The sequence below is a fragment of the Saccopteryx leptura genome, chromosome 12, assembly GCF_036850995.1.
Source record: "Saccopteryx leptura isolate mSacLep1 chromosome 12, mSacLep1_pri_phased_curated, whole genome shotgun sequence".
Lineage (NCBI taxonomy): Eukaryota > Metazoa > Chordata > Mammalia > Chiroptera > Emballonuridae > Saccopteryx > Saccopteryx leptura.
In genome coordinates, this window is record NC_089514.1 from 29,131,789 (window position 1) to 29,158,398 (window position 26,610).

At 39.8% G+C, this 26,610-nt stretch overlaps 1 protein-coding gene across 2 annotated transcripts in view; it reads right to left on the reverse strand.

The window, feature by feature from the left end:
• Nucleotides 1-1,387: 1,387 nt before the first annotated feature.
• The window catches only part of GLCCI1 (glucocorticoid induced 1), a 97,378-nt gene continuing 72,155 nt past the window's right edge, over nucleotides 1,388-26,610 (reverse strand). For both annotated transcript variants that reach the window (XM_066353735.1, XM_066353734.1), the window contains exons 5-8: nucleotides 22,395-22,547; nucleotides 20,188-20,398; nucleotides 5,477-5,597; nucleotides 1,388-4,298 (exon numbers count right to left, since the gene is read on the reverse strand). In XM_066353735.1, coding sequence (XP_066209832.1) covers nucleotides 3,950-4,298; nucleotides 5,477-5,597; nucleotides 20,188-20,398; nucleotides 22,395-22,547 — 834 coding nt within the window. In that variant the 3' untranslated portion in view covers nucleotides 1,388-3,949. The remainder of the gene's footprint in view (nucleotides 4,299-5,476; nucleotides 5,598-20,187; nucleotides 20,399-22,394; nucleotides 22,548-26,610) is intronic.

A 26,610-nucleotide genomic window follows, 5' to 3' on the forward strand; every position in this document is an offset into this window, starting at 1 on the left:
AGATTAAACAGACATAAATTCTGAGGGCTAGTTTCCCCCCTCATTTCTTCAGACTTGATTTTGCAAATACTGATATACTGACTTGTTTCTCAGGGCTGTTTATATTAAGCTTATTATTATCTATGCTTGATTGAGTCAAACATAGATAAGGCTGAAAATCCTTTTCCTTTGAATTCACTTGGAATGGATTTTTTTTTTTTTTAATTCAGTGAGAGGAGAGGAGGCAGAGACTTCCTCATGCCCCCAGAAAGGGATACACCTGGCAAGCCCACTAGGGGGCAATGTTCTGCCCATCTGGGGAGTTGCTCCAGTGCTTAGCAACTGAGCTCTTCGTTAACATCTGAAGGGGAGGCCATGGAGCCATCCTCAGCGCCTGGGGCCAACTGGCTCCAAGCCAGGGCTGCAGGAGGGGGAAGGAGAGAGAGAGAAAGAGAGAGAGAGAAGTGAGAAGGGGAGGGGCAGAGAAGCAGATGGACACTTCTCCTGTGTGCCCTGACTGGGAATCGAACCCAGGACATCCACACATCAGGCTGATACTCTAACCACTGAGCAAAATGGCCAGGGCCTGCAATGGAATTTTTAAGTTGTAAAAGGTACATAATTCCCTGCCTAAATTAAATATCATCCTCAAGAAGATAGTTGATACACTTTACCATTAAAATGTTATATTTTATATATATTTTTTCGGCCCAAAACAAAACACAGATACTGAATAGTCATTTTTAAATTCTAGTTAAAGGCGAAATTTTCCCTCGTTGATGAGATGAGCTTGGGCAATGAACACTCCGCTGGTAAATTATTTCTGAGAGCTTTGTGCTCTCAGACACCACACGATCTACCACGGCCCTATTCGGCAGCTGGGCAGAACACCAGCCATCACTGTTCTCTGAGGCTTTTCTCCCTGTTTCTGAATCTAAATATAAATAAAAATAAATAAATTATATATATATATATATATATATATATATATATATATATATATATATATATATATCTTTTGCTGTAGCTTTCATTGCAAGAAATATGCAACTTTCTTTGAGGGGGTTTTACCAAACTTAACAAAAATCATGCTTCCACAAATAGTCCTTAGGCAAAAACGATGATGGGGGAACAATGTGTTCTCTATTTAAGGTGCTCATAGCTGGGAGTATTACAAAGACTTGGAACTTTAGACATCTAGCTTCTTACCTTGTGATGGAAAGTGTGTAAATTAAATGTCAGGAGGAAACCAGGCTGTGGAAATCCGATCCAGTTCGAGTCCTGAGAGTCCTGGAGACGCAGGTCAGGAACTCGGTGCGCACTGAATGCTGCCATTACCCCAAACTGAATTCATCTCTGTCAGGCGAGATGCTAGCCACCCAGTCTTTCCACAAACACATGTCAACTATTCCACTTTTACTAATAACTTTATTTAAATAAGACACAGGAACTTCTATACTGAAAAAATACAAAACAAAAGCCACACATTTCCTTGTGTAAAGCCATATCGATGGTAACTCGAATACTGTTCAGCGCAGTGGCTAGAATTAAAACAGTACAACTATATACAAAATTTAAACAGTTTCTGACAAATTTCTACAGCTGGATGGATGTAGGATACATTTGAGCTCAACTTCTGGAAAATTTACATGGCAAAGCATAAGCTTTAACACATTTGGTTCAAAACTTTAATATATGCTAAGAACAAATGTACAACACAATATTCAGTTTCTCATGAGAAAATAAAAGCACATTATCACTATAAATATCGTACATCAGATTTCATCACCAAAAAAGCATATTCAGTCCATCTCTCAGAAACTGATATGGATACTATTGCATCTTATTTGGACAAAAGCAGAGCATAAGATCAATGCATTATGTAATGCTAAACCAGATATCAGAAGTTAATGGAGCTCATATTTATCTTACAGAGCTAATAATTTTCTCCCTTTAACCATAATCTACAAAATATAGTATTTTCATCAAGGCCTGAGATTATTCGGGTTAAAGGTGTCTGCTGCTGAAGAGATTGTTTTAAAAGGTTCCCCTGTGAAAATGGCAAAAGTAAACTGAGTCCATTCCCATGACAGCCTCCTACAATATAACACTGACTAATTTAAAGGAGCCAGAATGCACCTTCAGGAGAGAATATTACCGCAAACTTTGGTGGAAAGAAGAGAATTGGGATTATGACAAAATAATACACAGAATACACACACACACACATACACGCACACACACAAACATAACATATATGCCATCTAAAAAACAAAAATCAATGGTGTTGCTTTTACCTTTATCACCTTCTCCTTCTTCAACCTCCTTAGAAAATAGAAACCCAGGAATGACTGCAGGGAACTGAAATGTTCCCGGAGCCGCAGGCACCTCGTTCCCCTAATTTGTAAGAAGACTATGCCACGCACTTCAGTGCAGGTGGAAACAACTCTATTTTAATGAACTGAAAGCAATGGAATAAAAATACAAAAAAACTTCCCTTTGCTCTGGGATCCTCTCTTTGTGTGTCAGAAAACAGTGTCTGGAAGTCGGGCTCTTTCACAGACCAACCAGGAGTATCGAGGGCTCTCTTCAACTTCGTTGAGAAGTTAGGTCAAGTCTGCAAGGTCAAGGCTACTCACTCGGGTTTTTGTTGTACTTTGCACGACTGAAACATTAACAGCACTATTCATGATATTTGTGGGGGGCTTAAATGAGACGGCTTCAAACTACTGCTTTTGTGAGTCACCAAATAACCTGCTTGCCGACGGTGCATTAATTCTGAGATCTACAATATGCCCTTTCTACATGAATGTAACTCATGCACCCAAACTGCTTGAGGAAAACAATAACCAAAAGTGTGTCATTTAGAAACTTTCATATTAGAGAATTTCCAAAAGGGAAACTAAACATGAATATGCCGTTAGATAAAACAGGAGCATTTCATGACCTTGACGGCCAATAGAAACAAAAAAATCTCAACCATCCTTGTGAAACTTCATTTGTTTTGAATTTAAACCTCGGCATCCTTATCCTTAAATTCCACCACACACAACGTGGAATGTTTGTGCACAGCCTCGTACTGGACACTTTATATGTGACATTGAACAGTCATGAACTGAGCAACACCTGAACTTAAAAAAAAGCCACATTTACACATGTTGAGACAGTGAATGCAACAGCTGCTTTACTAGTAACCACATGACAAAAATGATGTCAGACACCACAGATCTGCTGGTTCTTCTCATGTTCACCCATGTCCAGGATTATCGTTCTCCTAGGGTTGAATGCACTTCTTATTCTAAGAATGTGGAATGTAATGAGGAAAAGGAAATGCATAAACTAAGGAAAGGCAAAGAGTGATGTTCGCTCTTTAGCTTTTTAGCTGTGAAATATTTAATATCCCAATATGATATACATTCCAAGTTACCTGAGTTTAGACTTCAACTGAAGTACCTGAAGCTAGGCCAGAGGGTGGGCACTGTGCGACTGCCGTGGCCGTCTGTGTGTTGTGTTCTTTGCATTGTATGTATTACAGAAGTTAGAAACGAACACCTGGATCCATTGTAAACATAATCCTGAAGTACAGTATTTTCCATAGGACAAAACACAGCAAGACATTTTCTATTTAGACAGGCAACGTTTTGATACAGAGCTTATTTATACTGAAGAATTTGGAACAAAACACAGGACACAGTACTTACTAATCTGTCAAACATACTATGAAATGCATAGTCTCCACTTAGAATGCTCAATGACACACACGTTTTGCAAGCATTACTGCTTTCCACAAGAACTGCCGACAGGAGTTCCATCCCTGCCAAGATCCGTGTTAAGAGATACTTTGCGACGCTGCTGAGTACTTTGTTGTGGGTGGTGGCGCTCAGAAAGTTTTGTCACTCCATGCAGATAGACGTCTGAGATCTAGTTCCTAATCCATGGAAGGTCGGGCAGAGGCCAGCTCCCCCTCGCTTTAGATGATCACGTAGTTCTGAGCAGAGATGTGCTCCTCCTCCTGCAGGTCCTGCAGGGGCTGTGGTGGCTGCTGGGATGGCTGTGGGACCGCAGCCTCGCCGGGGCCCGCTGTGCTGGTGTCCTCGGAGAGGGAGGCCAAGGAGACCCGGGAGGAGAGGTGCTCCACGGTCAGGGTGGCCAGGGCCGCGCTCTGGCCGGAGCTGGGCGAGTTCTTGAGCATCAGGTCGGAGGCAGGTAAGAGAGGGCCTAGGAGTTTCACAGGACAGAAAGCTGATCCGGTGGGGATGAAATTAACCTTGTTTTTGTCAGGACATGAAAAGAGAGGGGCTGAGATAGGCTGACGAGACCTAAAACCATAAAACAGAATGAGGTTTACAATCACGAACCAGGTGAGCACTTTCTGCATTAATTGGAGTTTTCTAAAAGAGCTGCAATGGGCATGGCGGGGAATGAGTTCAGGGACACAGAGGGTAAACATCTTCCATAGCACAGTCAGCCGGCAGACTACGCATGTGCACAGCACTGAAGTGATGTCTGAGACAAAAGCGTTCTCAAGAGGACCGGGCGGACAAACTTTCTCAGGGGTCATTAGTTTGCTTTCAAGCATTTAGGAATGTGGAAACACCTCCTACATTATCGCTGAAGATTGTGCAAAGCAAGAATGACCTTTTCTGTTAAGAAGAAGTATCCCAGGAGAGGGATTACCCCATCGTGTACTTGGTTTTAAGCATTTCCTCCTCTTTCTGCATCTCTATACATACTTCTACTGACACGGATCAGAAAACAAAGAGTTTCCGTCGTTCCTCGAAGAGCCAGTCAGTCCAGAGCCCCTCCTCCCTCCCGTGCCCAGGAACTGGCCCTCGGCTCCCACGGGACCCTCTCCGTCCCCTTCTGTCTCTGTCCCTCACAGGCAAGAGCACAGCAGCCTCCGTCAGGCGCCCGCACTGGGGCAGAGGGATGAGCGAGCCCGAGAGCCACACAGGGTTTTTCGGTTTGCTTTGGTTTTTGAACCATTCTGTCAAGTATTTACAGTATGAACCTCTTCACTTTAAATTCTAAATTTATACATATTGAAATTTCAAAAAGAAAAATCTGTTAATAAAGTCTGAATTCAGTGACTCTTCATGCCAGACGTATCTGCAGGGCAGGAGACTGGCTTCCCTCCGGCGTGGGGAGTACCTGTCATTGGGCTAGCTACACCGGGGTATTCGCTTTGCTACGAAACGTCTGTGTTCGCCACCTACATAACAGAGCCTTTGAAGGGAAAATCCTTAATGAATAAAAATAGATCTTTTAGCTAGTAAGGATGAATTTCCAAGTTTCTTTCGTATTAGCTTACATATTGCCAGCAGACAGGCTCCAAGTCTCCTTTAATAAGCCCTCTTTTGCCTATTCAGTTCTCTTTCCGTAACTCTGAAACACAGGATCAGCTGGACGGAGTAGCTGATTCATCCGTAATCAACCGGGCTCGGTAACACGCCTTACGGCGCTGCAGGTCCCAGCTGACAGAAAAGACATTACTTACGCCATTTCCTCAAAGACCTTCACCCGCTCACATCCCTCTGGGGGCTCCCGTTTGAACATGTAGCTGTTGTTTGGTTTGGGAGATGAAGCGTACTTGGGTAACGGTGAGCTACTCCCACTGTCTGTAAATTTAAAGCAGTTATATTAACTAGTGGTTGAAAGCTCTTTTGAATTAAATTTGATTTCCAAACAAGCAGCTTTTTGCACAATTTAGCCACTATTGCCCCTTTGCTTCCACCACAGAGCTTCCTTTATTGCAAAGCTATTTCTAACACCCTTGTGTAGTACATTTCTTATCAATAAAAGCTTCAATGCAATAGTAACCTGCCACACCACAGAACACAAAAGGATGATATTTGGGTCCAGAAAAAACTGCATTCTGAATAAAGTAGAGCTGTAGTCCTGAAAACAAATACATTATTATGTATTTCAAAATGTAAATGAATGGTGTAATATGTATAAGTCATACAGAAGAAAGACAAGAGAGTACAATACAGGGTTTTCTGGGCCTTCTCACTGTCCACCAGTGTAATTGGAAATTTCAGTATGTGGAATAATCTTCACTAGCTCCAGGCAGAAATGTTACTTTTACAAAACATCATGAATAATATGTATGCAGGGAAAAAACAGGTTTATAACACGTCTTCTCCCCTCAGCCCACCATGAAAAACTAATTTTGCCTTGAGAATGTCTGTGTAAAAGCACTTTTTATTTTCTTTCTTTTTTTTTTTTAAGCACAATTTGTATTTTTGCTACTGGAAGCATGAGAATCTAAAAGCATCTTTACGTAACATGTTTTCTTCATATTTTTGACCAAAAAGAAAATGGTCTATTCATGAAAAGCCATAAAACCTATATGTAATTTCTCCCTTTCCTACCTGGCAAATGATTTTGGAAATTCAAATCCACTGAAATGTGTGATTATCTCTGTGAGATGCCAAGCTGTAAAGTCAGTAACATACTTGTATAAATACAAGAGTCCTATTTAAAAAAATTCTGACTTAATGCAACCAATTCCCACTACTAAAATACTAAGCACATGATCTATTAAAATGTATTATTTTCATACATACTTTGAAAGATGGCATTTGCATCATAATTACATTTGTCACAATTTTGATAAGTTGCTTTAGTTTAGGACAGAGAACACAGTCTAACATTCAGAATCAGGTTAACAGGGATGTTTTCATTATTATTGATGAAGTATATAGTACATGCTTAGAAAGCAGGCCCTTCAGGCACACTCAGAGTGTATCTGGTGAATGATTCAAAGAGCTTCTATGTTAGTCCTGGGAACAAAGACATGTACTTATATATTTGAATATGGCTGTATCTCTGGCTGGGAAATCATTGCCTGAAAAATAACAAAGCCACACTATTGAGAAACCTAGAAAGCCACAGAGTTTCTCCATTACTACTGTTATGCTTGTTACTGCAAATTATACATAGGCTCTTGGAAATAATTAAGTCTTTGAATTAAGTTGACTTTCTTCATATATCACGCAGATTTGAGCTTGTCTTAGATTCAACACTTTTGCTATATTGCTTAAACAACTCTCCTAGGGAGGAAGGAGGAGAAATACAGATTTCTCTCTAAGGTAGATGCAGAGCACTGGTGAGAATGAGCCCTTGAACTCAGCATAATACCAAAAATACAGCTTGACCTTGCTCTGCTATACAAACAGCAACAAGCCATGCAGAGGAAATACATAAAAATGGAGATCAGTGCTGGTAACCACACAGCCCTCCTGGTGTGCAGGAGGGCCCTAAAACCAGGGTCTCCAGGCCTTTAACAAGCCTTCCTGCCATCAGAAGCGGGGTGATCATGTCAGTAGCAATAAAGGATTCACCCTATTATCATGCAAGAAAAATCATCTTAGCCAGTTACAAACTTCTGTGTTCTATTTCTTTTGACATCATTAGACCTACCCATGTGACTGCTCTCATAATTTAACTGATCGATTTCAAGGGACTTTCCCAGAATTGAAAGTTAGATGTGACTTGAATTGGATTACCTCCCCATTACACACACACACACTTATTTATTTACATTTAATGTTTGGTGGTCTGAAAAAACAAAGCTTGGAAGAACAGAATTTGGAGCCATAAATAGGTTTTTAAGATCTGAAGCTCTTTCCTCAGGTAAGTTTACAATCAGACAGAGTGCAAAGAAACAGAACGCAGACACCATGCCTGTGGTTTTAGCTCTGTCACTAGCTGTGCAGTCTTACACACAGCTGCCTCTCCGAGTTTCTAGGTAACTGAGAATGGCCACTTCTAACTCTAAACTTCTATAATTTTTTAATGGTTCTAACATACAAATAAGGAACACTGTACTAACCCTTTTTTGCTTTACAAAATGGCATGCTTCAACACAGCCCTTGTGAACAATCTACTCTGCTCATTACAGACTTGGATTTCTAACTTGCTCATTCAGAACTCATTACTGAATTTAAGAACCCATTTCAGTAAGAGAACATTATAAATATGAGGCAAGCAGCCCTGCTCAAAAGGTTCAAGATGAAAAGTCTTGTGGTGATCTTAATTTAATCCCTTTTGTTCACAAGCATAAATTTTCTCATCCATTCTGTTATCCCACAGTAGGAAATAACTAGACATGTAGACGACATTAATTTACTGTTACTCTATGTTCTTATAACATAGTTGATGTCAATAAAGTTAAATGCAATGAATATGATTATTTATATAGCTGTCTGTATTCATAAGATCCTCATCTATATTTACGACAGGATAACCCAAGTCTGAAAATCAAGAGTATGAGAACATTTTACTGGTTATTTTATTTTAATAGATTATACTTATGAATGTGTGCCATATTTGCCAAATAAAATACAAGTACTTGTCAAGCATTTTTAAACACATGATAATGAATTAAAGCTTGGAATTCCACGTAGAAACAATATTCATTATTAAACGACGTGTACCTTTATAAGAGTTCCTGAATTTCTCCTTACAAATGGCTTTCATTATTTCTGATATGTAAGTCGTATGACTCACAATTCCAGTGTAAAAACATAATATACATTAGTTGACTCATTTATGTGGATAGGTATTATAAAATCTTTGCCATGATTCTATTGTAGCCGTTAAGGCTTTAGATGTGCTTTATCTCCTACTATCAGATTCCTTTGCTAAAGTAAGTCAGATTACGATAATTCTAAAACTAGCAATATAATTACAGAGCCGTGGTTCTTAACTCTGGTTTCACATTATACTCATCAGATGTTTTAAAAACACCAGTAAATGCCAATGTCCAGAGCTCATCTCTGAGAGATTCAGATTGATTGGTCTGGGGCTCTGCCCAGGCATGTGTGCTCCGTTCTTTTTAAATAAAGCTCCCAAATACTTTTAAAGTATAGCCAAATTTGTGAACCAATCACACAAAAAAGTTAAAACACAGGTTTTAGGCCACCTGACTACCTAACCACCCAATTGCATGATCTCTGTTTCCTGGTTTGTAAAATGGAAGTAACTACCGAGATCAACTATGAAAATGTGGGTAAAAGGGTGAGAATAGTGCCTGAAACATAGGAAGGTCTCCAAAAATATTGCTCTAATAGTAGATGCATCATTCCTAATTTGCAAGTTAAACAAGGTAAATTGTTCAGACAATTCAGTGCCTATTTCACTCTCTCTTGGCAGAGACACGTCACTTTTAATAGTTCTGCACACTCTAACTTTACTTAGGTGCGCAGAGATAAGATTTGGAGTCTGGTGGGAAAGCAGAGTAATGCTTGGAGGACCTGGCTCTCCAGTGTATGTCTGCTTCTCATGCACCATGCCAGTTCACAACGGCACTCTTCCACCTACAGCAATCATCCCCAAATGAAAATCACTGCCTACAGCGTGCAGATTCTACAGATTCCTCTACAAAAGAAATATTTTTATAATAAATGCAACAATATCCAGTAGAATGCGATTCTTATTATACCTGTAGCAGCTAGAATAATAGGCTAGAAGAGTGAGTAGAGTTAACCAACACCATTCTCAATGATATTCAAAGAGCATAATTAAAAGTTAGCCAATAGAGAGTTAGATTAGAAATATGGTTGACTAAATAGGATCTAAACAGAATTACTACTCTACTATTAAAATTATTTCTTTTCTTTCAGGAAATAAAATCATCATCTGCAGTGTGGTTTGATGGCCTAATGAAATCAAGAGAAACACACAATTGTACAGCATTCCTTGGCAACAAACTTCTGGAACCAGTTGGCATTACCAAGCTATTGAAAATCCTACATTTTTAGTTAACTCCAAGACCAAATTGTGAACAGGCAAAGAGGACAATTTGGTTTTTACAAGTAGTCTCTAAGGTTTCTATAAAATTTCAAAGTCCACCCTTTATGAGAAGGTGATAGAATTTTAATAAAATAAGACATCATATATAGCTAAGATTTCCACTAAACCAGCATTCCACAAAGGGTAAGAAGGGAAAGAGCATAACCTTTGCTACTTATGTTTTGCTTCTTCCATAACATGATCCTACTTTTGTATATGTGCTGCCGGAGCGAGCACCCAAAACATACTCCCTCCCGATTGTGGAAAAACACTGTGCTCATTCCTGTCTCCAGATGTGACTGTGCTAACTACTCATTCTGAATCTTACACATACGTGAACAACTCAGTCTGACATGGCAGTTCAAACTGAAAGTAAATCATTTTATTGAAGAAAGCCCTCAACCCAATATATAGACTAAAATTATGACTATTACAAATGTAAATCACAATGGTAAAACTAAACTGAAAATAAATTTCAGATTACACAGAATATTTTATATCTTGAAGCAATGTAAGTAGGGATCTCAGGAAAATCATTCTGATACCATCTTTTATAATCTTGAACTTTTTAAATGAAAAACTTTCCAGGGGCATCAGCTTTCAAAAAGCTGAAAAACACTGTTCATAATAAACTGTTCCTAAAGTGTCCTACTGAGGGGACAAAAACCCCCAATACTTCTAATAGAAGTTTCAGTATAATTTTAAATGCTCACTTAAATATTTACTGAGCACTTAACCATATGCAAATTAGAAGGCAAAGCAAAATGCTATAAAGGTGAAACTCAGTATTTCCTCTTTTCATTTCAATTCTTGCTACACAAATCTGGTATTATAACATCTTCAGGCAGAAAGCTACACAACCTTAAGCTTATCAGTCCATTCACCTAAAAGCCCGTTGCTTCTCTGATATTCACTGCCTTATTAGCCATATTAGTGGTGGTAACCATTGTCCACAACTTCCAAGCTAGAACTTTGCCTTTCTCTCCCCCATACGTTTCCCTTACCGTGCATATCTAATCAGCCAACACGGCTGCTGACTCGTCTTCCCCTCCGTCCAATTCCTCTGCTCTTGCCACCCTCCTGCGTCTGCCCTGCACCTGGGCTTTCTCGCTGAGTGCACAAAACAAGCTGCTGACAAGCAGCAAGAAGACATTAGAACATTTATATATATATATATATATATATATATTTACTTTCTATCTTTAAAAATAAGAAAGGAAGCTGTACTGGCAATATTTAGTTTGGCAGTTGAATTACACATATACTTAGTTTAGAAATATACAAATTTATATTAGGGATACAGATGAAGAATTCCCAGAAAAGGCGGCTAATAAATCAAGTTTGGAGACCACAGGACTAGACGGCTAAAACAGCATCTTATCTTGTTCTCCTGCTGTCTCTCTCCACTTCTGCAGTTCCACCCGAGTTATGGTCCCACAAGACAAAGCTGGTCATGTCCCTTAGCTGACAAAAGATCTTTGCTTGGCTCTTCATTTCCCTCAGCAAGGCCTCGGGGGTCTTTTATAAAACAGCAGCCTCTCCCCGTCGCCAGTCACACTGCCTTCTACTCCCCACCATCTGCCTCGTGCTCCGGCACACGGCTCCGTGCTGTCCTCCACACACCAGGCCCTTCCACAGCCGAGTGCCTGGTCCACAGCCGAGCACCTGCATGAAGGCGAGTCCCCTGCAAAGGCAGCAAGCACTAGTGCGAAGCAGAAGGTCTCTGTCAGCATCTGGACTGCAGAGACATCAGGAAAGTTACTTTATTTCTCTAAGCCTCAGATTCCCCGTTCTTACAATAAGGACAACATCCCTACTAGTAGGACTACGGTAAGAGTAAGATTACAGGAGATAACAAAGGTAAACTCAACTGAGTACATTTAATCATCAAAACAATGCTATGAGGCAGGTATCATTATGATCCCTAATTTACAGATGAGGAAACTGATACACAGAGAGGTTGAGTAACTTTCCCAAGGGCACACAGTTAGTAGATGGCAGAGCAGGGGTTCAACCAGGCTGCCCCAGGGTCAGAGTTCATTATAGTATCTGCCAAAGTTTTGATCGATCTCGACTCTAGTGTCCTCATTAGAGATATGAGGTGACTAGAAGATCAAGGTCCTTCCAATCTAACAGTCTATGCTTATAATTAAAGTCTTACAGCTCGGGTAACAGTTTTATTGGGGATGCCTTCTGTTACTTACAAAGAGAGACAGCTAAAGAAGTGGCCTCCACGTCTTATTTATTTTTTAAAGGAAAACAAAAGATAACGGGACAAACAATTCCACGGGCCCCATTTTCTTTTAGCCTGGTTGATACCCTACTTTCTCCCCAGTCACAAAGTAGAAGACGCAATGAGTTTTAGCAAAGTTACTTCTCTCCCCTAACTTCAACAAATAACTTGCAACCTCACGTATTCTTTCTGACCAACACCTATCACTGAATTAGCTTAAGCTTAGTTTTGTTTTTTGTATGTGTGTGTGTGTTTTTGGTACGAAGGGGATGAAGAGAGATTATCACACTCTTCCTGAACATTCAAAAGCCAGACACATAAAATTTAACAACTTTAAAAAAAAGGACACCAATATTTTCCATACAGCTATAAAACTATATCCTTAAAAGTGGCCATACCATGAAGAAAGGTCTTAAAGGTTACTACCCAAAAGCTCTCTGCTAAGCACCACTCCATGCCGGCCACTCCTCTCCCGGCTAAGGACAGAGCAACAAGCATAAGAAATGACCTGCTCTTGCTAGAGCTTCCATTCTGCTGAATATATGACAGGAGATCAGTGACGGATACATGCAGGCATGATCACAAATTGTGGGTTGCTTCTATTGTAGACTCTGTTGTAATTGCTAGAACTGAGGGGTATAATTATTAATTAGATTGAAATTATAAACAGTAACTCATCCAGAGAGTTAGCACAGCTATGAACATTTTCTGAAAGTGGGGAAAAGGGCATTAATTTACTGGATGTTTCTTATGTGCTGTCAGAATAGAACTATATATAGTTTTAGATGTTATCTCAAAGAAGAAAAATAGGAAAGATGACCTTAGAGACATAATTCTAAAACAGGTCAGTTGTTTTAAAACAGCAGCTAATATTTATTTTTTTTTAACAGTGAATTTATTGGGTGACATTGGTTAATAATGTTATATATGTTTTAAGTATAAATCCTGTATACATCATCTGTATATAGTGTTGTGGCTCGCCACCCAAAGTCTAGTGTCCTTCTGTCACCATATTTCTGACACCCTTTATATCCTCTTTATGTCTCCCCCATCCCTCTTCCTCTCTGATAACCACCATATTGTTGTTTGTGTCTATTGAGTTTGTTTTGCCTATTGTTTTGTTGCTTTAGAACAGATCTGTCTTAACCTTTGGGATAAGTCCTTTGTTAGAATTACACCTCTACACTCTTTGTAATTTCACCACCAAGAAGTCCTTGTAGGATGATAAGCATCCTGGAACCACATGGGAAGAATCAAGTCACAGAGAAACAGATTCAGGCTCAAAAGCAGTGAGTTGCAAGGTACGGTGGCTCAAAGAAGTATATCCAACATATCTCTTTTCACTATATAAACCACAAAAAGAAAAGTTTTACAAAATCTTGGCTGGTCAGGCTATCCAGAAGATAAGAGGGTTAAGGTATGGTAAAAGGTAAGAGTCAAAAAGGGTTAAGAAATAGAGCCCTAGTGATAAATCAAATAGAGTTAAAATGTATGTAGAAAGGAATTAGATCTCAAAAAAATCAAAGTCTGCCTAGAGTTAGCCCAAGACCCTGAAAAGACAAGAAATTTTTGTTTATCTCTTGCATCTAAGTTGGGTCCTAAGACCCAAAGTTTAGAGATATTAATATTTATGAGTTAAATCACAGTATAAGTTAAACAGGCTTTTATGCACTGGTTTTGGGAAACTCCATCCACATAATCTACGTTGTTTCTGTGGGAAAAGACAGAACCCATGTTGTTTCTGTGGGAAAATACAGTCTAAATTCCCAGAAACCGATTTATGGACTCTTGGAACACAAGTCTCCGTAGCTGGACTGAGAAGAACGGTTGAGTTGACTTCATGATTAGAATAATCGGTGTTTCCACTCTATCTTGCAAAATTGCAGAATTTTATAACAACTGCCTAAGTGAATTGTGCCAAAGATCAACTCTAAGTGGCAGGCTGAAGTCTAGATTTTGTGGCTTTCCCAGCTCCAATTTGGCTGCTAAAAGAACTAATATTTTGACGCTGCCATCTGTATTATATAAATGACTTTTTTTCTCCCTTGCACTTTGGGCATGAGAATGTGGAAGAATTTAGCCTACTCATATATCCTGAGGCTGTCAAGATGAGAGCTCTTCCTCTGGATCGCTGAAGTCTCCACACAGACCAGAATGCAGGATCTGTGGCTGTTACTAGGTTAGTCAGCCTGGCAACTCTAACCTGTGACCAGGATGGATGCCTTCAGTCTTTCGGTCACTGAGAAAACCTGGCAAAAACAAAAACAAAAACACACAAAAAACTAAAACCTGAAAGCAGTCTCTTAATGGCTGGACAAAGTGTTTTTGTCCAAATGTGCAACTGCAATAGCCAAAGAAAAAAATCCAATAGGCTAATTAATGAAAATGAATCAAAATTATTTTAGAGGTCTCAAATTATACATGATTCACAGATGTTAGGAACAGGCAGAAATAATGTGAGCACTCAGGAAAAAGATAAGTGTTTAACAGATGAGTACCAGAAGAATAATCAGCCACCAGTCGCCCTCTCATTAGAGCATCGACTCACAATGGCTCCCCCCCCCCCTCAGTGTATGCCTGTCCAGGCGCCCAAGGGTGTCTGAACCGGATGCTCTAGCACAGAACACGTTTCTCTAAAGCAGGGGTACTCAACCTTCTTATACCTACCGCCCACTTTTGTATCTCTGTTTAGTAAAATTTTCTAACCGCCCACCAGTTCTACAGTAAAGGTGATTTATAAAGTAGGGAAGTAACTTTACTTTATAAAATTTATAAAGCAGAGTTACAGCAAGTTAAAGCATATAATAATAATTACTTACCAAGTACTTTATGTCTGATTTTCGCTAAGTTTGGCAGAATAAATCTTTTTAAAACAACTTACTATAGTTAAATCTACCTTTTTATTTATACTTTGGTTGCTCCGCTACCGCCCACCATGAAAGCTGGAACACCCACTAGTGGGCGGCAGGGACCAGGTTGACCACCACTGCTCTAAAGAAACTGAAGAACGTGCAGGTACTCCAAATCAATCCTACTTGACTACAAAATTATAGTATCAATTCTGTTTTCCTAGTTAATGAGCAAACCTGTTAGAAATGTACAGCTTTCAGTTTTTTCTCTACTGGAAATATATGGAAACAAAAAATAATTTGTTTCATTGTGAAAAAATGCCAATTATAAGATAGAATTAGTGTCTTTAAAAACTCCCCAGAATTTAGACTGTACATAGAGAAGTAATGAGTCAGAGATTATATCCCATAATTTGTTGTGGGTTTTTTTTTTTTGTATTTTTCTGAAGCTGGAAACGGGGAGGCAGTCAGACAGACTCCCGCATGCTCCCAACCGGGATCCACCCAGCACGCCCACCAGGGGGCGATGCTCTGCCCATCCGGGGCGTCGCTCTGCCAACCAGAGCCACTCTAGCGCCTGGGGCAGAGGCCACGGAGCCATACCCAGCGCCCAGGCCATCCTTTGCTCCAACGGAGCCTCAGCTGCGGGAGGGGGAGAGAGAGACAGAGAGGAAGGAGAGGGGGAGGGGTGGAGAAGCAAATGGGTGCTTCTCCTGTGGGCCCTGGCCGGGAATCGAACCCGGGACTTCCGCATGCCAGGCCGACGCTCTACCACTGAGCCAACCGGCCAGGGCCTCCCATAATTTGAATGATGTAACATTTCAGAACCGTAAAACTGACAAGTCCCACATTTGTCCTTTAGGAATCAGAACATACTTGTGTAAATGTGTATTATTTACTTACGTTCCTATTTCTCCCTATTAGGCTAGAAATTCCTTATAAACAGATATTACATATTATCTATTTTTATTTCTCCATCTCTCTAAAAGAATACCTGACATATAGAAAATGCTCAACAAATGTTCCTTAAATAAAGTCGAAGTATTAATGCAGCTGAAATACATAAACCACCACTCCTGACCCTAAAATACATATATATATATGTGTGTGTGTGTGTATACATACACATCTACATACATATATAAATGTATTTTCTCTTCACAAAGATGGTAGCTGATTTGAGAACTAGAAACTTCATATTTTAATAAAAGGTCACACATTTTTCCAGGGAAGAGTATCATCAACTTGATTTTAACAACAAAGTAATGCTTCAAAGCTCACTATGGTAGATACATTAAAAAACTCATGTCACAAACTCTGAAATCCCAAACTGAGGTAGTCTTGTAGAATACAGAACAATGTCTTAAGTGATTCTAAGACTTCCATAATTTCTAAAAAGATTCTAAAAAAATCACTATAGCCACACCCAACATCATATATTGAGTGTTGGTAACTGAGTACCAAGGTTGTGCTATAATTTCTCATTTAACCCCAAAAGGATATGTTATCATCCAATTTTACTAAGAAATACATTTTTAACTATTAAGAAAAAACTATTGGCCTTAGAGATAGTCTGAATCAATGTTTTCATTATATATATATATATATATATATATATATATATATATATGTATATAAAAATACACACACACACACACCCCCCAAGAACAGAAGAAAGAAAATAGATTTGTTATTCAGGTGAATGTCTAGTAAGGAAGGGAATGGAGGAAAATATACAAAAACAGACAGTCTAACGAAAAGGTCTAACTTGTCTAAGAAATGGTCAGAATTCAGATTAATCTTCTATCCCAAAAAGATACCTGCACTTCCATGTTTATTGCGGCCTAGTCACAACAGCCAAGACGTGGACACAACTCAAGTGTCCCATGATAGATGAACGGATAAGAGAAAATGTGGTGAATACACACAGTGGAGAACTGTTCAGCCAGGAAAAGAAAACCTGACGTTGGCAACAACACGGATGGGCCTGGAGGACAGCACGCTAAATGAAGTAAGTCAGAGAAAGAACTGCCTGACTCGACCTACAGGTGGAAACCTGAAAACATCGAACTCATATAAACAGAGAGTCGGACAAGGATTGCAGGGGGTGAGGAAATGGGGGATGTTGGTGGAAAGGTACAAACTTTCGGTTATAAGATGAGTAAGTTCTAGGGATGTAATGGACAGCCTGGTGACTATACAATATTGTACTGTATATGTTGCTCTGACAGTAGAGCTTGAATCTTCTCACTATAATAACAAAATGGTAATTATATAAGGTGATGAATGTGTTAACCTTACTGTGATAAATAAACATTTTGCACTAGATACATGTATCCAATCATCACAATGCACACCTTAAGCTTACACAACGTTTTATGTCAAATCTAAATAAAAATGGAAAAAAATTCAGATTATTAGATATGTGACAGAAATTAGGAGAGACAGGAAGGCTTTGACTAAATTGTAGAGCAGTGATTTTCAACCTTTCTTACTTCATGGCACATATAAACCAATCACTAAAATTCTGTATCATACGAAAAAATATATTTTTTGCTTATCTGACAAAAAACATAGGTATAGGTATAATTAGGATTCATTCACACCAACGGCTATCGTTGTGTTGGATGCTGTCATTTTTTCATTAGACAATCTAAGGGGAAGGACGTCAGTGTTACTAACTAGACGTTGCATGTTTTAAAAATTCCTGTGGCACACCAGTTGAAAACCGCCGTTGTAGGAAAAAAATTGTATTTTTCCTGAAGGCACTGGGGAAATAACAAGTAATAATAATGATAGTTATTTTTACAGCAACAGCTACCATTCATTGAATCCCTGAGAATTAATGCAAGTTTTATGCCTAGAACTTTTCGAGACTCAAATCCATTCCCATGTCAAAGCCAGCGAGACTATTCCCTCAGTGTCACAGCGTCTCCAGCACACACCTTGCAGGGCAGGGACGTGAACATACCTCCTCACGGAAATGCAGGTTATAAGTCCTCAGGAAAACAGACAATAAAGGACATACACTGAAGTATATACTGTTTTAAACTCAGAGTCTAAGTGAGCACTCTGAACTGAGAAGCCAGATTCGTCCGCCTCACGGAACCCAGTCCCCCAGAAACCCTGAAGGCAACCTCCAGCCAGCTCACCAACCTGGAATCGGTCGGTCGTCTTCTCAGCACGCCTCCTTTGCGGCCCAGTGTCTCTCCATTACCCAGTTCAACCTCAACAAACACACACCTCCAGAATTCATCGCTCGGCCCTACTATCACTATTGTCTTTCCTTTTCATTTTAACCAACTACAAATCCTAATGAGCAGCAAAAGCGGTCAACCTGAAACGCACTTATCTTTCCTACCGGTGTAACAGAGTATGGGTTTTGGAAAAATCAAACAGATCTATTTGCCATTTATCACCTGTGTAGCCTAAAACAAGTTAATTATTATTTAACATTCCCATTTCCTTTCAAAACAAATACCCCTCCTGGAAGCACGCTGTCTTCCTGTGCTTTCCTGCAGCACCCCCACAGTGAAAACACTGTGATGGGGTGACCACAGCAGTACGCGAGTTCCCCAGTCTGACTTTCTACACACTGGACACTTCCCCCTCGAGGCCGAGAGCTGCCTTCAATACAACCATAATGGATTAAGGGAGTTCACAAGGCTTTCAACAGAGAAAGGGTAGAAAGAAACGGGAGCACCACGGAGATCCACCCACAGAAAAGCGAGCAGAGGATCAAGTCCAAAGCAAGTTCCATTTAACACCTGAGCAGAGTCGGGCATACTGACAAGTGAGAGAAGCCAGACACAAAAGAAATCACACTACACCAGTCCATGTCTATGAAACCCAGTAACAGAAACACTCGGTCACGGGATGGAAGTGAGGACAGTGGTGACTTCCAGGCGGAAAGGGCAGGACCCCGTCTGGGAAGGGGCCGGCGAGCCTCTGGGTGCTAAAGGTGTTTATGTCTTCAACTAGGCCAGAGGTCTCAAACTCAACTCAGCATGTGGGCCGCAGAGCAAGATCACAGCCGTTCGGTGGGCCGCACTAGGTCTACAAAAGGCAACTGTTACGCAACACTTTTCTCACTGCAGTTGAAAACAAAAAAAAATCAGTACAACAAGCACAATCGTACATGCAGTTTACTCAGTGTCACAAAACGACCAGAAACTGTAGTTCGCATCACAACTTCTGTTAACTAAGCTAATATCTAGCTAGAATGCTAGAGAAATGAAAAATACAAGTAGGCCCCTAGGCTTACTTAATTTTATCCAAAATATTTTGAACTTCGTGGATTAGTCTGTGGGCTGCACAAAATTGTTCGACGGGCTGCATGCGGCCCGCGGCCTGCGAGTTTGAGACCCCTGATCTAGGCCATGGTTTCATCTGTGCACACACATGTAAGAATTCACTGGGCTGAGCTTAAGATCTGGTCACTTTAAACGTAAGAATACCTCAAAATGATACAAATTAAAGGGAGTGGGGGTCAAGTCAGGACAAGAGGACTATAAAAATCCTCTAAGATTCTGTAACTTTAACTTTTCTATGTTTTAACATTTTTGTTACCTACGACCTATTTCTCTACAGCGAGAAACAGGAAATGTGTTATAAAATAAGTCCAGTGTTTCTTCGAAAGCAGCTGGGAAGGCCGAAGCCGGGCAGCCTCGGTCACCTGCCACGTCCCGGTCTGGGGGCCAGAAACCGTGAGAAGAGAGTGAGCAGTGGGAGCCAAGTGCCAGCCGCCAGGACAGGGGCCCGTGGGGAGACAGTCTGGGCCCGACAAGCAAGAGAAGAACCCCAGAGGTTCTGTCCTCCTACTGGTGGCATCAATAATTCGTGTATACACAATGATATAATTCCTCATGTCCTGTAGCTACTTATTAAACATTTACATACTCGGTTAAAAATATACTCATTCTTCCAACAGTATTGTTAGAAATTATTTCCTTCCAAAGCAATCTGATTATGAAATCGACCCAGAGGCATGAGAAGTATAAACTCCACCATCACCATCCCTAACCGGGCAATACCAAGGAAAAGCCTGTGTGTCACATGATATGAAGCTGTACACGCTCCATTTTGCAGCTCTCATTAGCTCTTAGATCATGTGCTGTGCTTCTCTGACACATTTATGGAAGATGTTTGTAAGAGTCACAAAGAAGGGGGTACGTGAAACCAATGAACAAACAAACCTAGGTTAACCAATCCTTCACAATCCCAGCATTCAACAAAGAAAAAAAATGATGTAATGGTCTCAGACAAAGAAAGCATAATGAGCAGGCCCCAAGGCAAGCCCCCTATCTAGGCGGATGACTTCATTCTCACCTTTATCACGATCGTAGAGTAAATCTTCTGTTGAGCAAGGGCTACCGTCCTGGGACTCCGGGGGACAGAAGGGGGACACACAGGGTGAATGGCTGCTGCAGCTGCTGCTGCGCTCCTGGACAGAGGGGGTCTGCGTGTCGATGCTGCGCGTGCTGCTGCTCCGGTAGTGGGCAGGGAGGGGCGCTCGTCGGCCGTCTGGGATATCCAAAGGCTGAGAGAGGAACCGCCACCAAACAGGTGAATGACAGCGCATGCTCTCGGTTCCCAGAGAACACACACGGCATTTCCTCTGATGTCAGAGTCCACTACTACCATCAGCATAACTGATTCTTCTGAGAATAAAGATACCAATGTTGGGTCTTCATTTCTGCATGTTACATTTATTAAGTGAAAAATTTCTTTCAGGTCCCGAAGTAGTTAGGTTTAAAAGTACTAAGGACAAATTGTGTTTACAATGCCACAGCTCTCTGGATGTACTGTAGGTTAGCACCTCCCCCAGTGTTGCCCCTAACGCCAAGTACCGCGCCTGGCACTAAGCAGACATTCAACAGGTACACGCTGAATGAATTCACTGAGCTGCTCAAGAAATCACTTTCGCTTGCTAGTAAGAAAAGTAAAATATAATATTCACAGGTATAAATCTATCTGTTTGTTCATTCTTTTTTATTTTTATTTTGGAGGTCAAGAACAAAAGCATGTTTTCTATTTCCTTGCAAATTACCCAAAATTTCTTTAAAAAGAGGTATTCTTTCCATCAGTATTCAATGAAGGATATTAATACAACTCAGAACAATTCTACTAATTTGGTTTCCAACTGAGAAGGACTATTCATAATTTTGCTTGGTTCCAATGCATTGTTCTGAGTGGCAAAAATAAAAAATAGAACTGGAACTACAATTACAGAATCATATCTTTTGGACCCAATAAGACCTTAAAGTTCATTAGTCTGTCTTCATAAATAATAAACTTAGTCTCAAGCTCCTGGTGACAAGGCTACTGAAATGGTCCCAGAGATCCTGCCTCAGTAATCTTTCCATTCCCCTTCCACTATAAAGAACTTACTCCATTTTCCTTGCCTGTGTGCTAACGAAGGTCGACAAATAAAATTCTGCACATTGATTTAAATTTTTTTTGTTTTTATATAGGCAAGATTGTAATGCTAAGAAAACGAACCAATATACTCAATTCATTTACAATTTATTTTTACCATTTATCACTCTTACACTGAGCTTCATTTCTAAGTTTTTAGAAGAAATACTGTTAGAGACAAAAAGGACTAAGATAAAACTGCACAAGACTCAAATATGGTTTTCTATAACAAAAATCAACTTAAGTGACTTTGCTGAAAGGAAACTTTCATTTATCCATGCAATGCTACTTAGCTAAAGCTATACCGTCTTCACAGCCTGACAATGACAATCCTACTGAAGAGATTATGTAAATATCAGTTCACTTTGTAAGTAAATTAAAAAACTAAAACTTTCCAATTTAGGAGAAAATATTCCTAAACATTAATTTATTTGGACAAAGGCTAAGACTTTAATTTTGTTTACAATTTTTTCTTTTATTTAACTAAATTTAGACTTTAATTATGACTCTGTCCTAGAATAAACAAAGAATAAATCACTGGTGCAGTTTTTTAGTTTGTTTTTTAGACAAGATTGTATGATGCTTAGTATACGATGTGTGAGGTTCTCAGGGCAACCCATAAAGAAAGATCATTTTGGAAAATGTATTTGAGCTCCCATGACAGTTATTTCTTAAAACTTAGATATTTCAGTTCAGAAACATGTTCTTATACATGTTAAGACATAGGTTAACTTAAAAACATTATGCTAGGTGAAAAAAGCCATTTAGAAAAGGACATGTATTGCATGATTTCACCAACGTGAAATGTCTAGAACAGGCAAACCCACAGACAGAGAAGGTAGGTTTGTGGGTGCGTAGGGCTGGGGCCCCCGGAGGGAAGTGAGGGGTGACTGCTACAGGGTCCACGGCTGCTTCTTGGGGTGAAGACAGGGCTGCAACATCAATTGTGTTGACAGTTGCACACCTCCGTGAATATGCTATAACCACTATACACTTGAACTGTGAACTGTACGGTATGGGAGTTACATCTACTATAGCTGTTATCATAAAAGGATTTTTGAGACAGTTCACAATATTAAAGGGAAAAAAAAAGATTGCAACATTCCATGTAACCTTACCTTGGACACTTCCTCCTTCCCACTACTTTCTTTAATGAATACCTTTTCTAACTCAGGACTTATTCCTTCTACATTGCAGGGCACACGTGAAACTGACGATTTTGGCACTGATATGTTTGACAGTGGCATAGGGACTGATCTTGATCCAGTTGCCTACAAAACAGAAGATAAGGTGGGACCAAATTACCTGTGGTCAAAAGAAACCAAAACTAAAGAACAGGGCAAATCTGAAAATAGGAACTCAATGAGCATAGTTATTTTGACTTTTCAGAGGCAATATAGATTCAGATACAGTACACGTACAGAAATTTAGGTTCTAAAATAAGGCAAGTAAAATCACAGAGTCAAAACAATCCTTTAATTAGCAATAATCATGCCCCAGAGAAACAAACCTGGCTACGATATTGCCATGGCACAGAGCTCAAAATAATCCTTTATGCAAGTGTATATAGGGATAACTGAACAATGTGTACGCTCGTAAAGCAGAACGGCAGACAGAATCTTCTGCACCGTTGGATTCTGCTGTTCTGTTTCTACTGGAAAAGCATAGCTGGCACCATGGAAGGGTATCAGGTGACTCTACTGTGCAGCTGGGTGTGTTTCCTGACAGACAATTGCCTGAGAGTACTTTTCATTTCCATTCTGTCAGTCATTTAGAAAACCTTTTGGGTTACTAAGTAATGTGGCGACAATGCTATATTAAGTTCAATGACATGCACTTTACTTTTAGGTTGTTTTCAAAAATCCTTTGGAGGAATTCTCAAAAATTAACCACTTCTCATAGCTGTTAGTGTGCCCACAACTGTTAAGCCTTCAACTTATACAACAGAAAGAAAATAAGAAAAATAAAAATGAATGAGGTAAAAAATAATTTCTCTAAATCTATGTACTTTGATTGACCAATGTCACCTTGTTAAATTTAATTGTCTAAATTAATAAATTAATTAATTAAATAAAACAACATATGATCTCTGTCTTATTCTGAGGGGTTCAGGTTGATATATATGATTCATAATGAGGTGCATGCCGATCACTGACTGACACATGGATATCTCCCACACTCAGTGCTGTGCTCCTGCCATCTGTGAACTGCTGCCCACTAATGTCCTTTGTCTCTTATTGACACACAGCTTATTTCATCAAGTTGTAACTTGGTCATACATTTGCTGTTTACTTTAGTATCATATATATTTCTTTTAGTACTCTGGTGGTTTTTCATATCTAAATACCCTATTATGATTTATTTTTATATATAGTATGAGCTAGTGTTTTTCCTCCTACGTAGTAATCAGACTTTCCCAACATTTCTTTAAGGAAATAAAATAATTTCCTTAGCTGGTAGCTGATTAAGAGCCTCTACTTTAATTGCTGTAATTTTATAGTACATTTTGGTATTTGTAGGGAGAGTCTTTTCAAATATTCTTTTCTATTAATTGGCATTATTTTTCCATATGATCTCTGAAAACTTTTCAAGTAATAAAACAATTCCTTTTAAATTTCCATTGGAACTCAATTTGGACACTAATTTTGGGGACATTACTATTTAAAAAACATTGAGTTTCCCCATGCATGAATGTGTTAAGATTTCCCATTTATGTCTCTATTTTATATTTCATATTCTCAATCAAGTCTCATAGTTTGCATTTCTTTTAGGTTTAATTCTAGGAATTTTATATTTTTCATTATTTATACTAACATACTATTGCCAGTTGTGACATAAGAAATATATATTTGGTTTCTGTCCCAGTTCCTGACACAAAATTCCTAAAATTCTTGTAATGTCCTGAGAAACAAGGGTGCTAGTTACAGATTTTGTTCCAACATTTGCTTTCGACCCCTGGATCCTGACAGAGCTCCTAAATCCCTTGGAATCTTCGGGGTGATAGGAGCAGGATCTTGGGTTCTAATGAGGCGACTCTGGGTGGGCTCCTGAATGCTTCCAGACGGGAGCTAGGCACCAGGAAGAGGAGCCGTGACCAGAAGCCTGGCGCTCTCAGCACTGCTATCCCCACCCTGTCCTCTGGGGAGAGGAGGGGGGCTAGAGATTGAGTTAACAGTGGATCACGTGCACGTGATGAAACCTCTAGAAGAATCCCTAAACTACAGGTTAGAGACCTTCCAGGTTGGTGAACACACATCCGTGTTCAAGGGCCAGAAGGGTGGCACACCCAACCTCATGGGGACGTGAGTTCCTGCCCTCGGGACTCTTCCAGACCTTGCCCTGTGTTCCTGTTCATCTGGTGGTTCATCTGTATCCTTTATTAGACCATTCAAAAAGGAACAATAAATGTGTTTCCTTCAGTTCTGTTGCCATTACAGCAAATCACTGAACTGAAGAAGGGGTTGTGGGAATCACTTCTTTCTAGGCAGGTGGTACAGATGACAACCTGGGCCTGGCACTGGCAGCCGCAGGCAGGGGCAGTCTGTGGGCTGAGCCCTTAACTGTGGCTCTGTGCAGCCAGTCAGAACTGAACTGTAGAACGCTCACTTGGTATTTGGAGAGCTGGAGAATTGGCTGGTGTAGAAAAAAAAACCTCACTTGTTTGGTGTCAGGAACATCAGAAGGAGAGGGTACAGTAGTTTACATTTACTAGAAAAACAGAAGACTACTGATTTTTCTATGTTTATATTTTAAGTAATCATCTCATTAAGTCCTGTTTTTTTATTATGAAAAATTATAATCACAAACATAATTAAACAGAATAGCATAATGAATCCTCAGGTGCACATCATGCAGCCTCAGAAATTATCAACAATTGCCAATCTTGTTTTATCTAAACAACGATTTTTTTCTCCTCTTGGAGTATTTTAAAGAACATTCTAGATTTCATATTTCACCTCCACACAGTTCATATGTACATATAACCACAATGCCCAAAAGTTCTGTGCAAATTGAGAACAAGCAAAGGTCTTTACGTTAAGTCAACAGATCTATAAATGCATTGTGGTCTTACAGAAAAGATGGTTGAAACAAAGTATGAAAAATATAATAATTCTATTAGGTTAAGAAGAAAAAAACAGACATATGTGACATTTCACTTGAAATGTTTCCGGCTTGCTTGCCAAATACATGTTTGTTTCACAGCTCTGATGAAGTATAACTGGTGTACAATAAAATCCTCCTGTTTTAAGCGTGCAGTTCAGTAAGCTTTGTGAACATACACAGTTATCCGTTTATGAGGATAATCACACTTTAGAACCTCCTATCACTCTGTAAAATTCCCCAGGGCCTCTCTACCGTCAATTCCTACCCCTAATACTTTCTGTCTCTGTAATTTTGACTTTCCAAGATTTTAATATAACAAATCATACAGTATGCAGTCTTTCCTGCTCTTTTTTCACTTAGCATGTTTTTGAGAGTCAATCATGTATCAGTTCTTTCCTTTCACTAATAAATAGTATTACATTGTATAGATGCATGAAATGCTGTTTATCCATTCATTAATACATGGATATTTGTTTCTGCTTTTTTACTCTTATGAATAATGCCCTCATGAACATTGATGTACAACAGTCATAGAGTGAACATATGTGTTATTTCTTGTGGACAGATATCAAAGAGTAGAATAGCTGTATGGTCAATGTAGGTTGAACTTTTTTTTTTGTATTTTTCTGAAGTGAGAAGCAGGGAGGCAGAGAGACAGACTCCTGCATGCGCCCGGCTGGGATCTACCTGGCATGCCCACTAGGGGGCGATGCTCTGCCCATCTGGGGCGTTGCTCGGCGGCAAACTGAGCCATTCTAGCGCCTGAGGTGAAGGTCATGTAGTCATCCTCAGCGCCCTGGCCAACTTTGCTCCAATGGAGCCATGGCTGCAGGAGGGGAAGAGAGAGACAGAGATAGAAAGGAGAAGGGGGAGGATGGAGAAACAGATGGGCGCTTCTCCTGTGTGCCCTGGCCAGGACTCGAACCTGGGACTTCCTCATGCCGGACTGACGTTCTACCACTGAGGCAACCCGCCAGGGCCTAGGTTGAACTTTTGAAGCAGATGCCACACTGTTATTCCAAGTGGCCGTACCATCTTGTGTTCCCTCCAGCAAAGTGTGGCTGTTCTACTTGTTTCACATCCTCATCAATACTTGGTATTGTCAGTGTCTTCCATTTTAGCTATCCTATCATTAGTTTTTATAGTTTAATTCATTCACTTTGGTTTTCTAAATATATGATATCATATGCAAATAGTGATAACAATTCTTTCTTTTTCTCAACTGCTCTG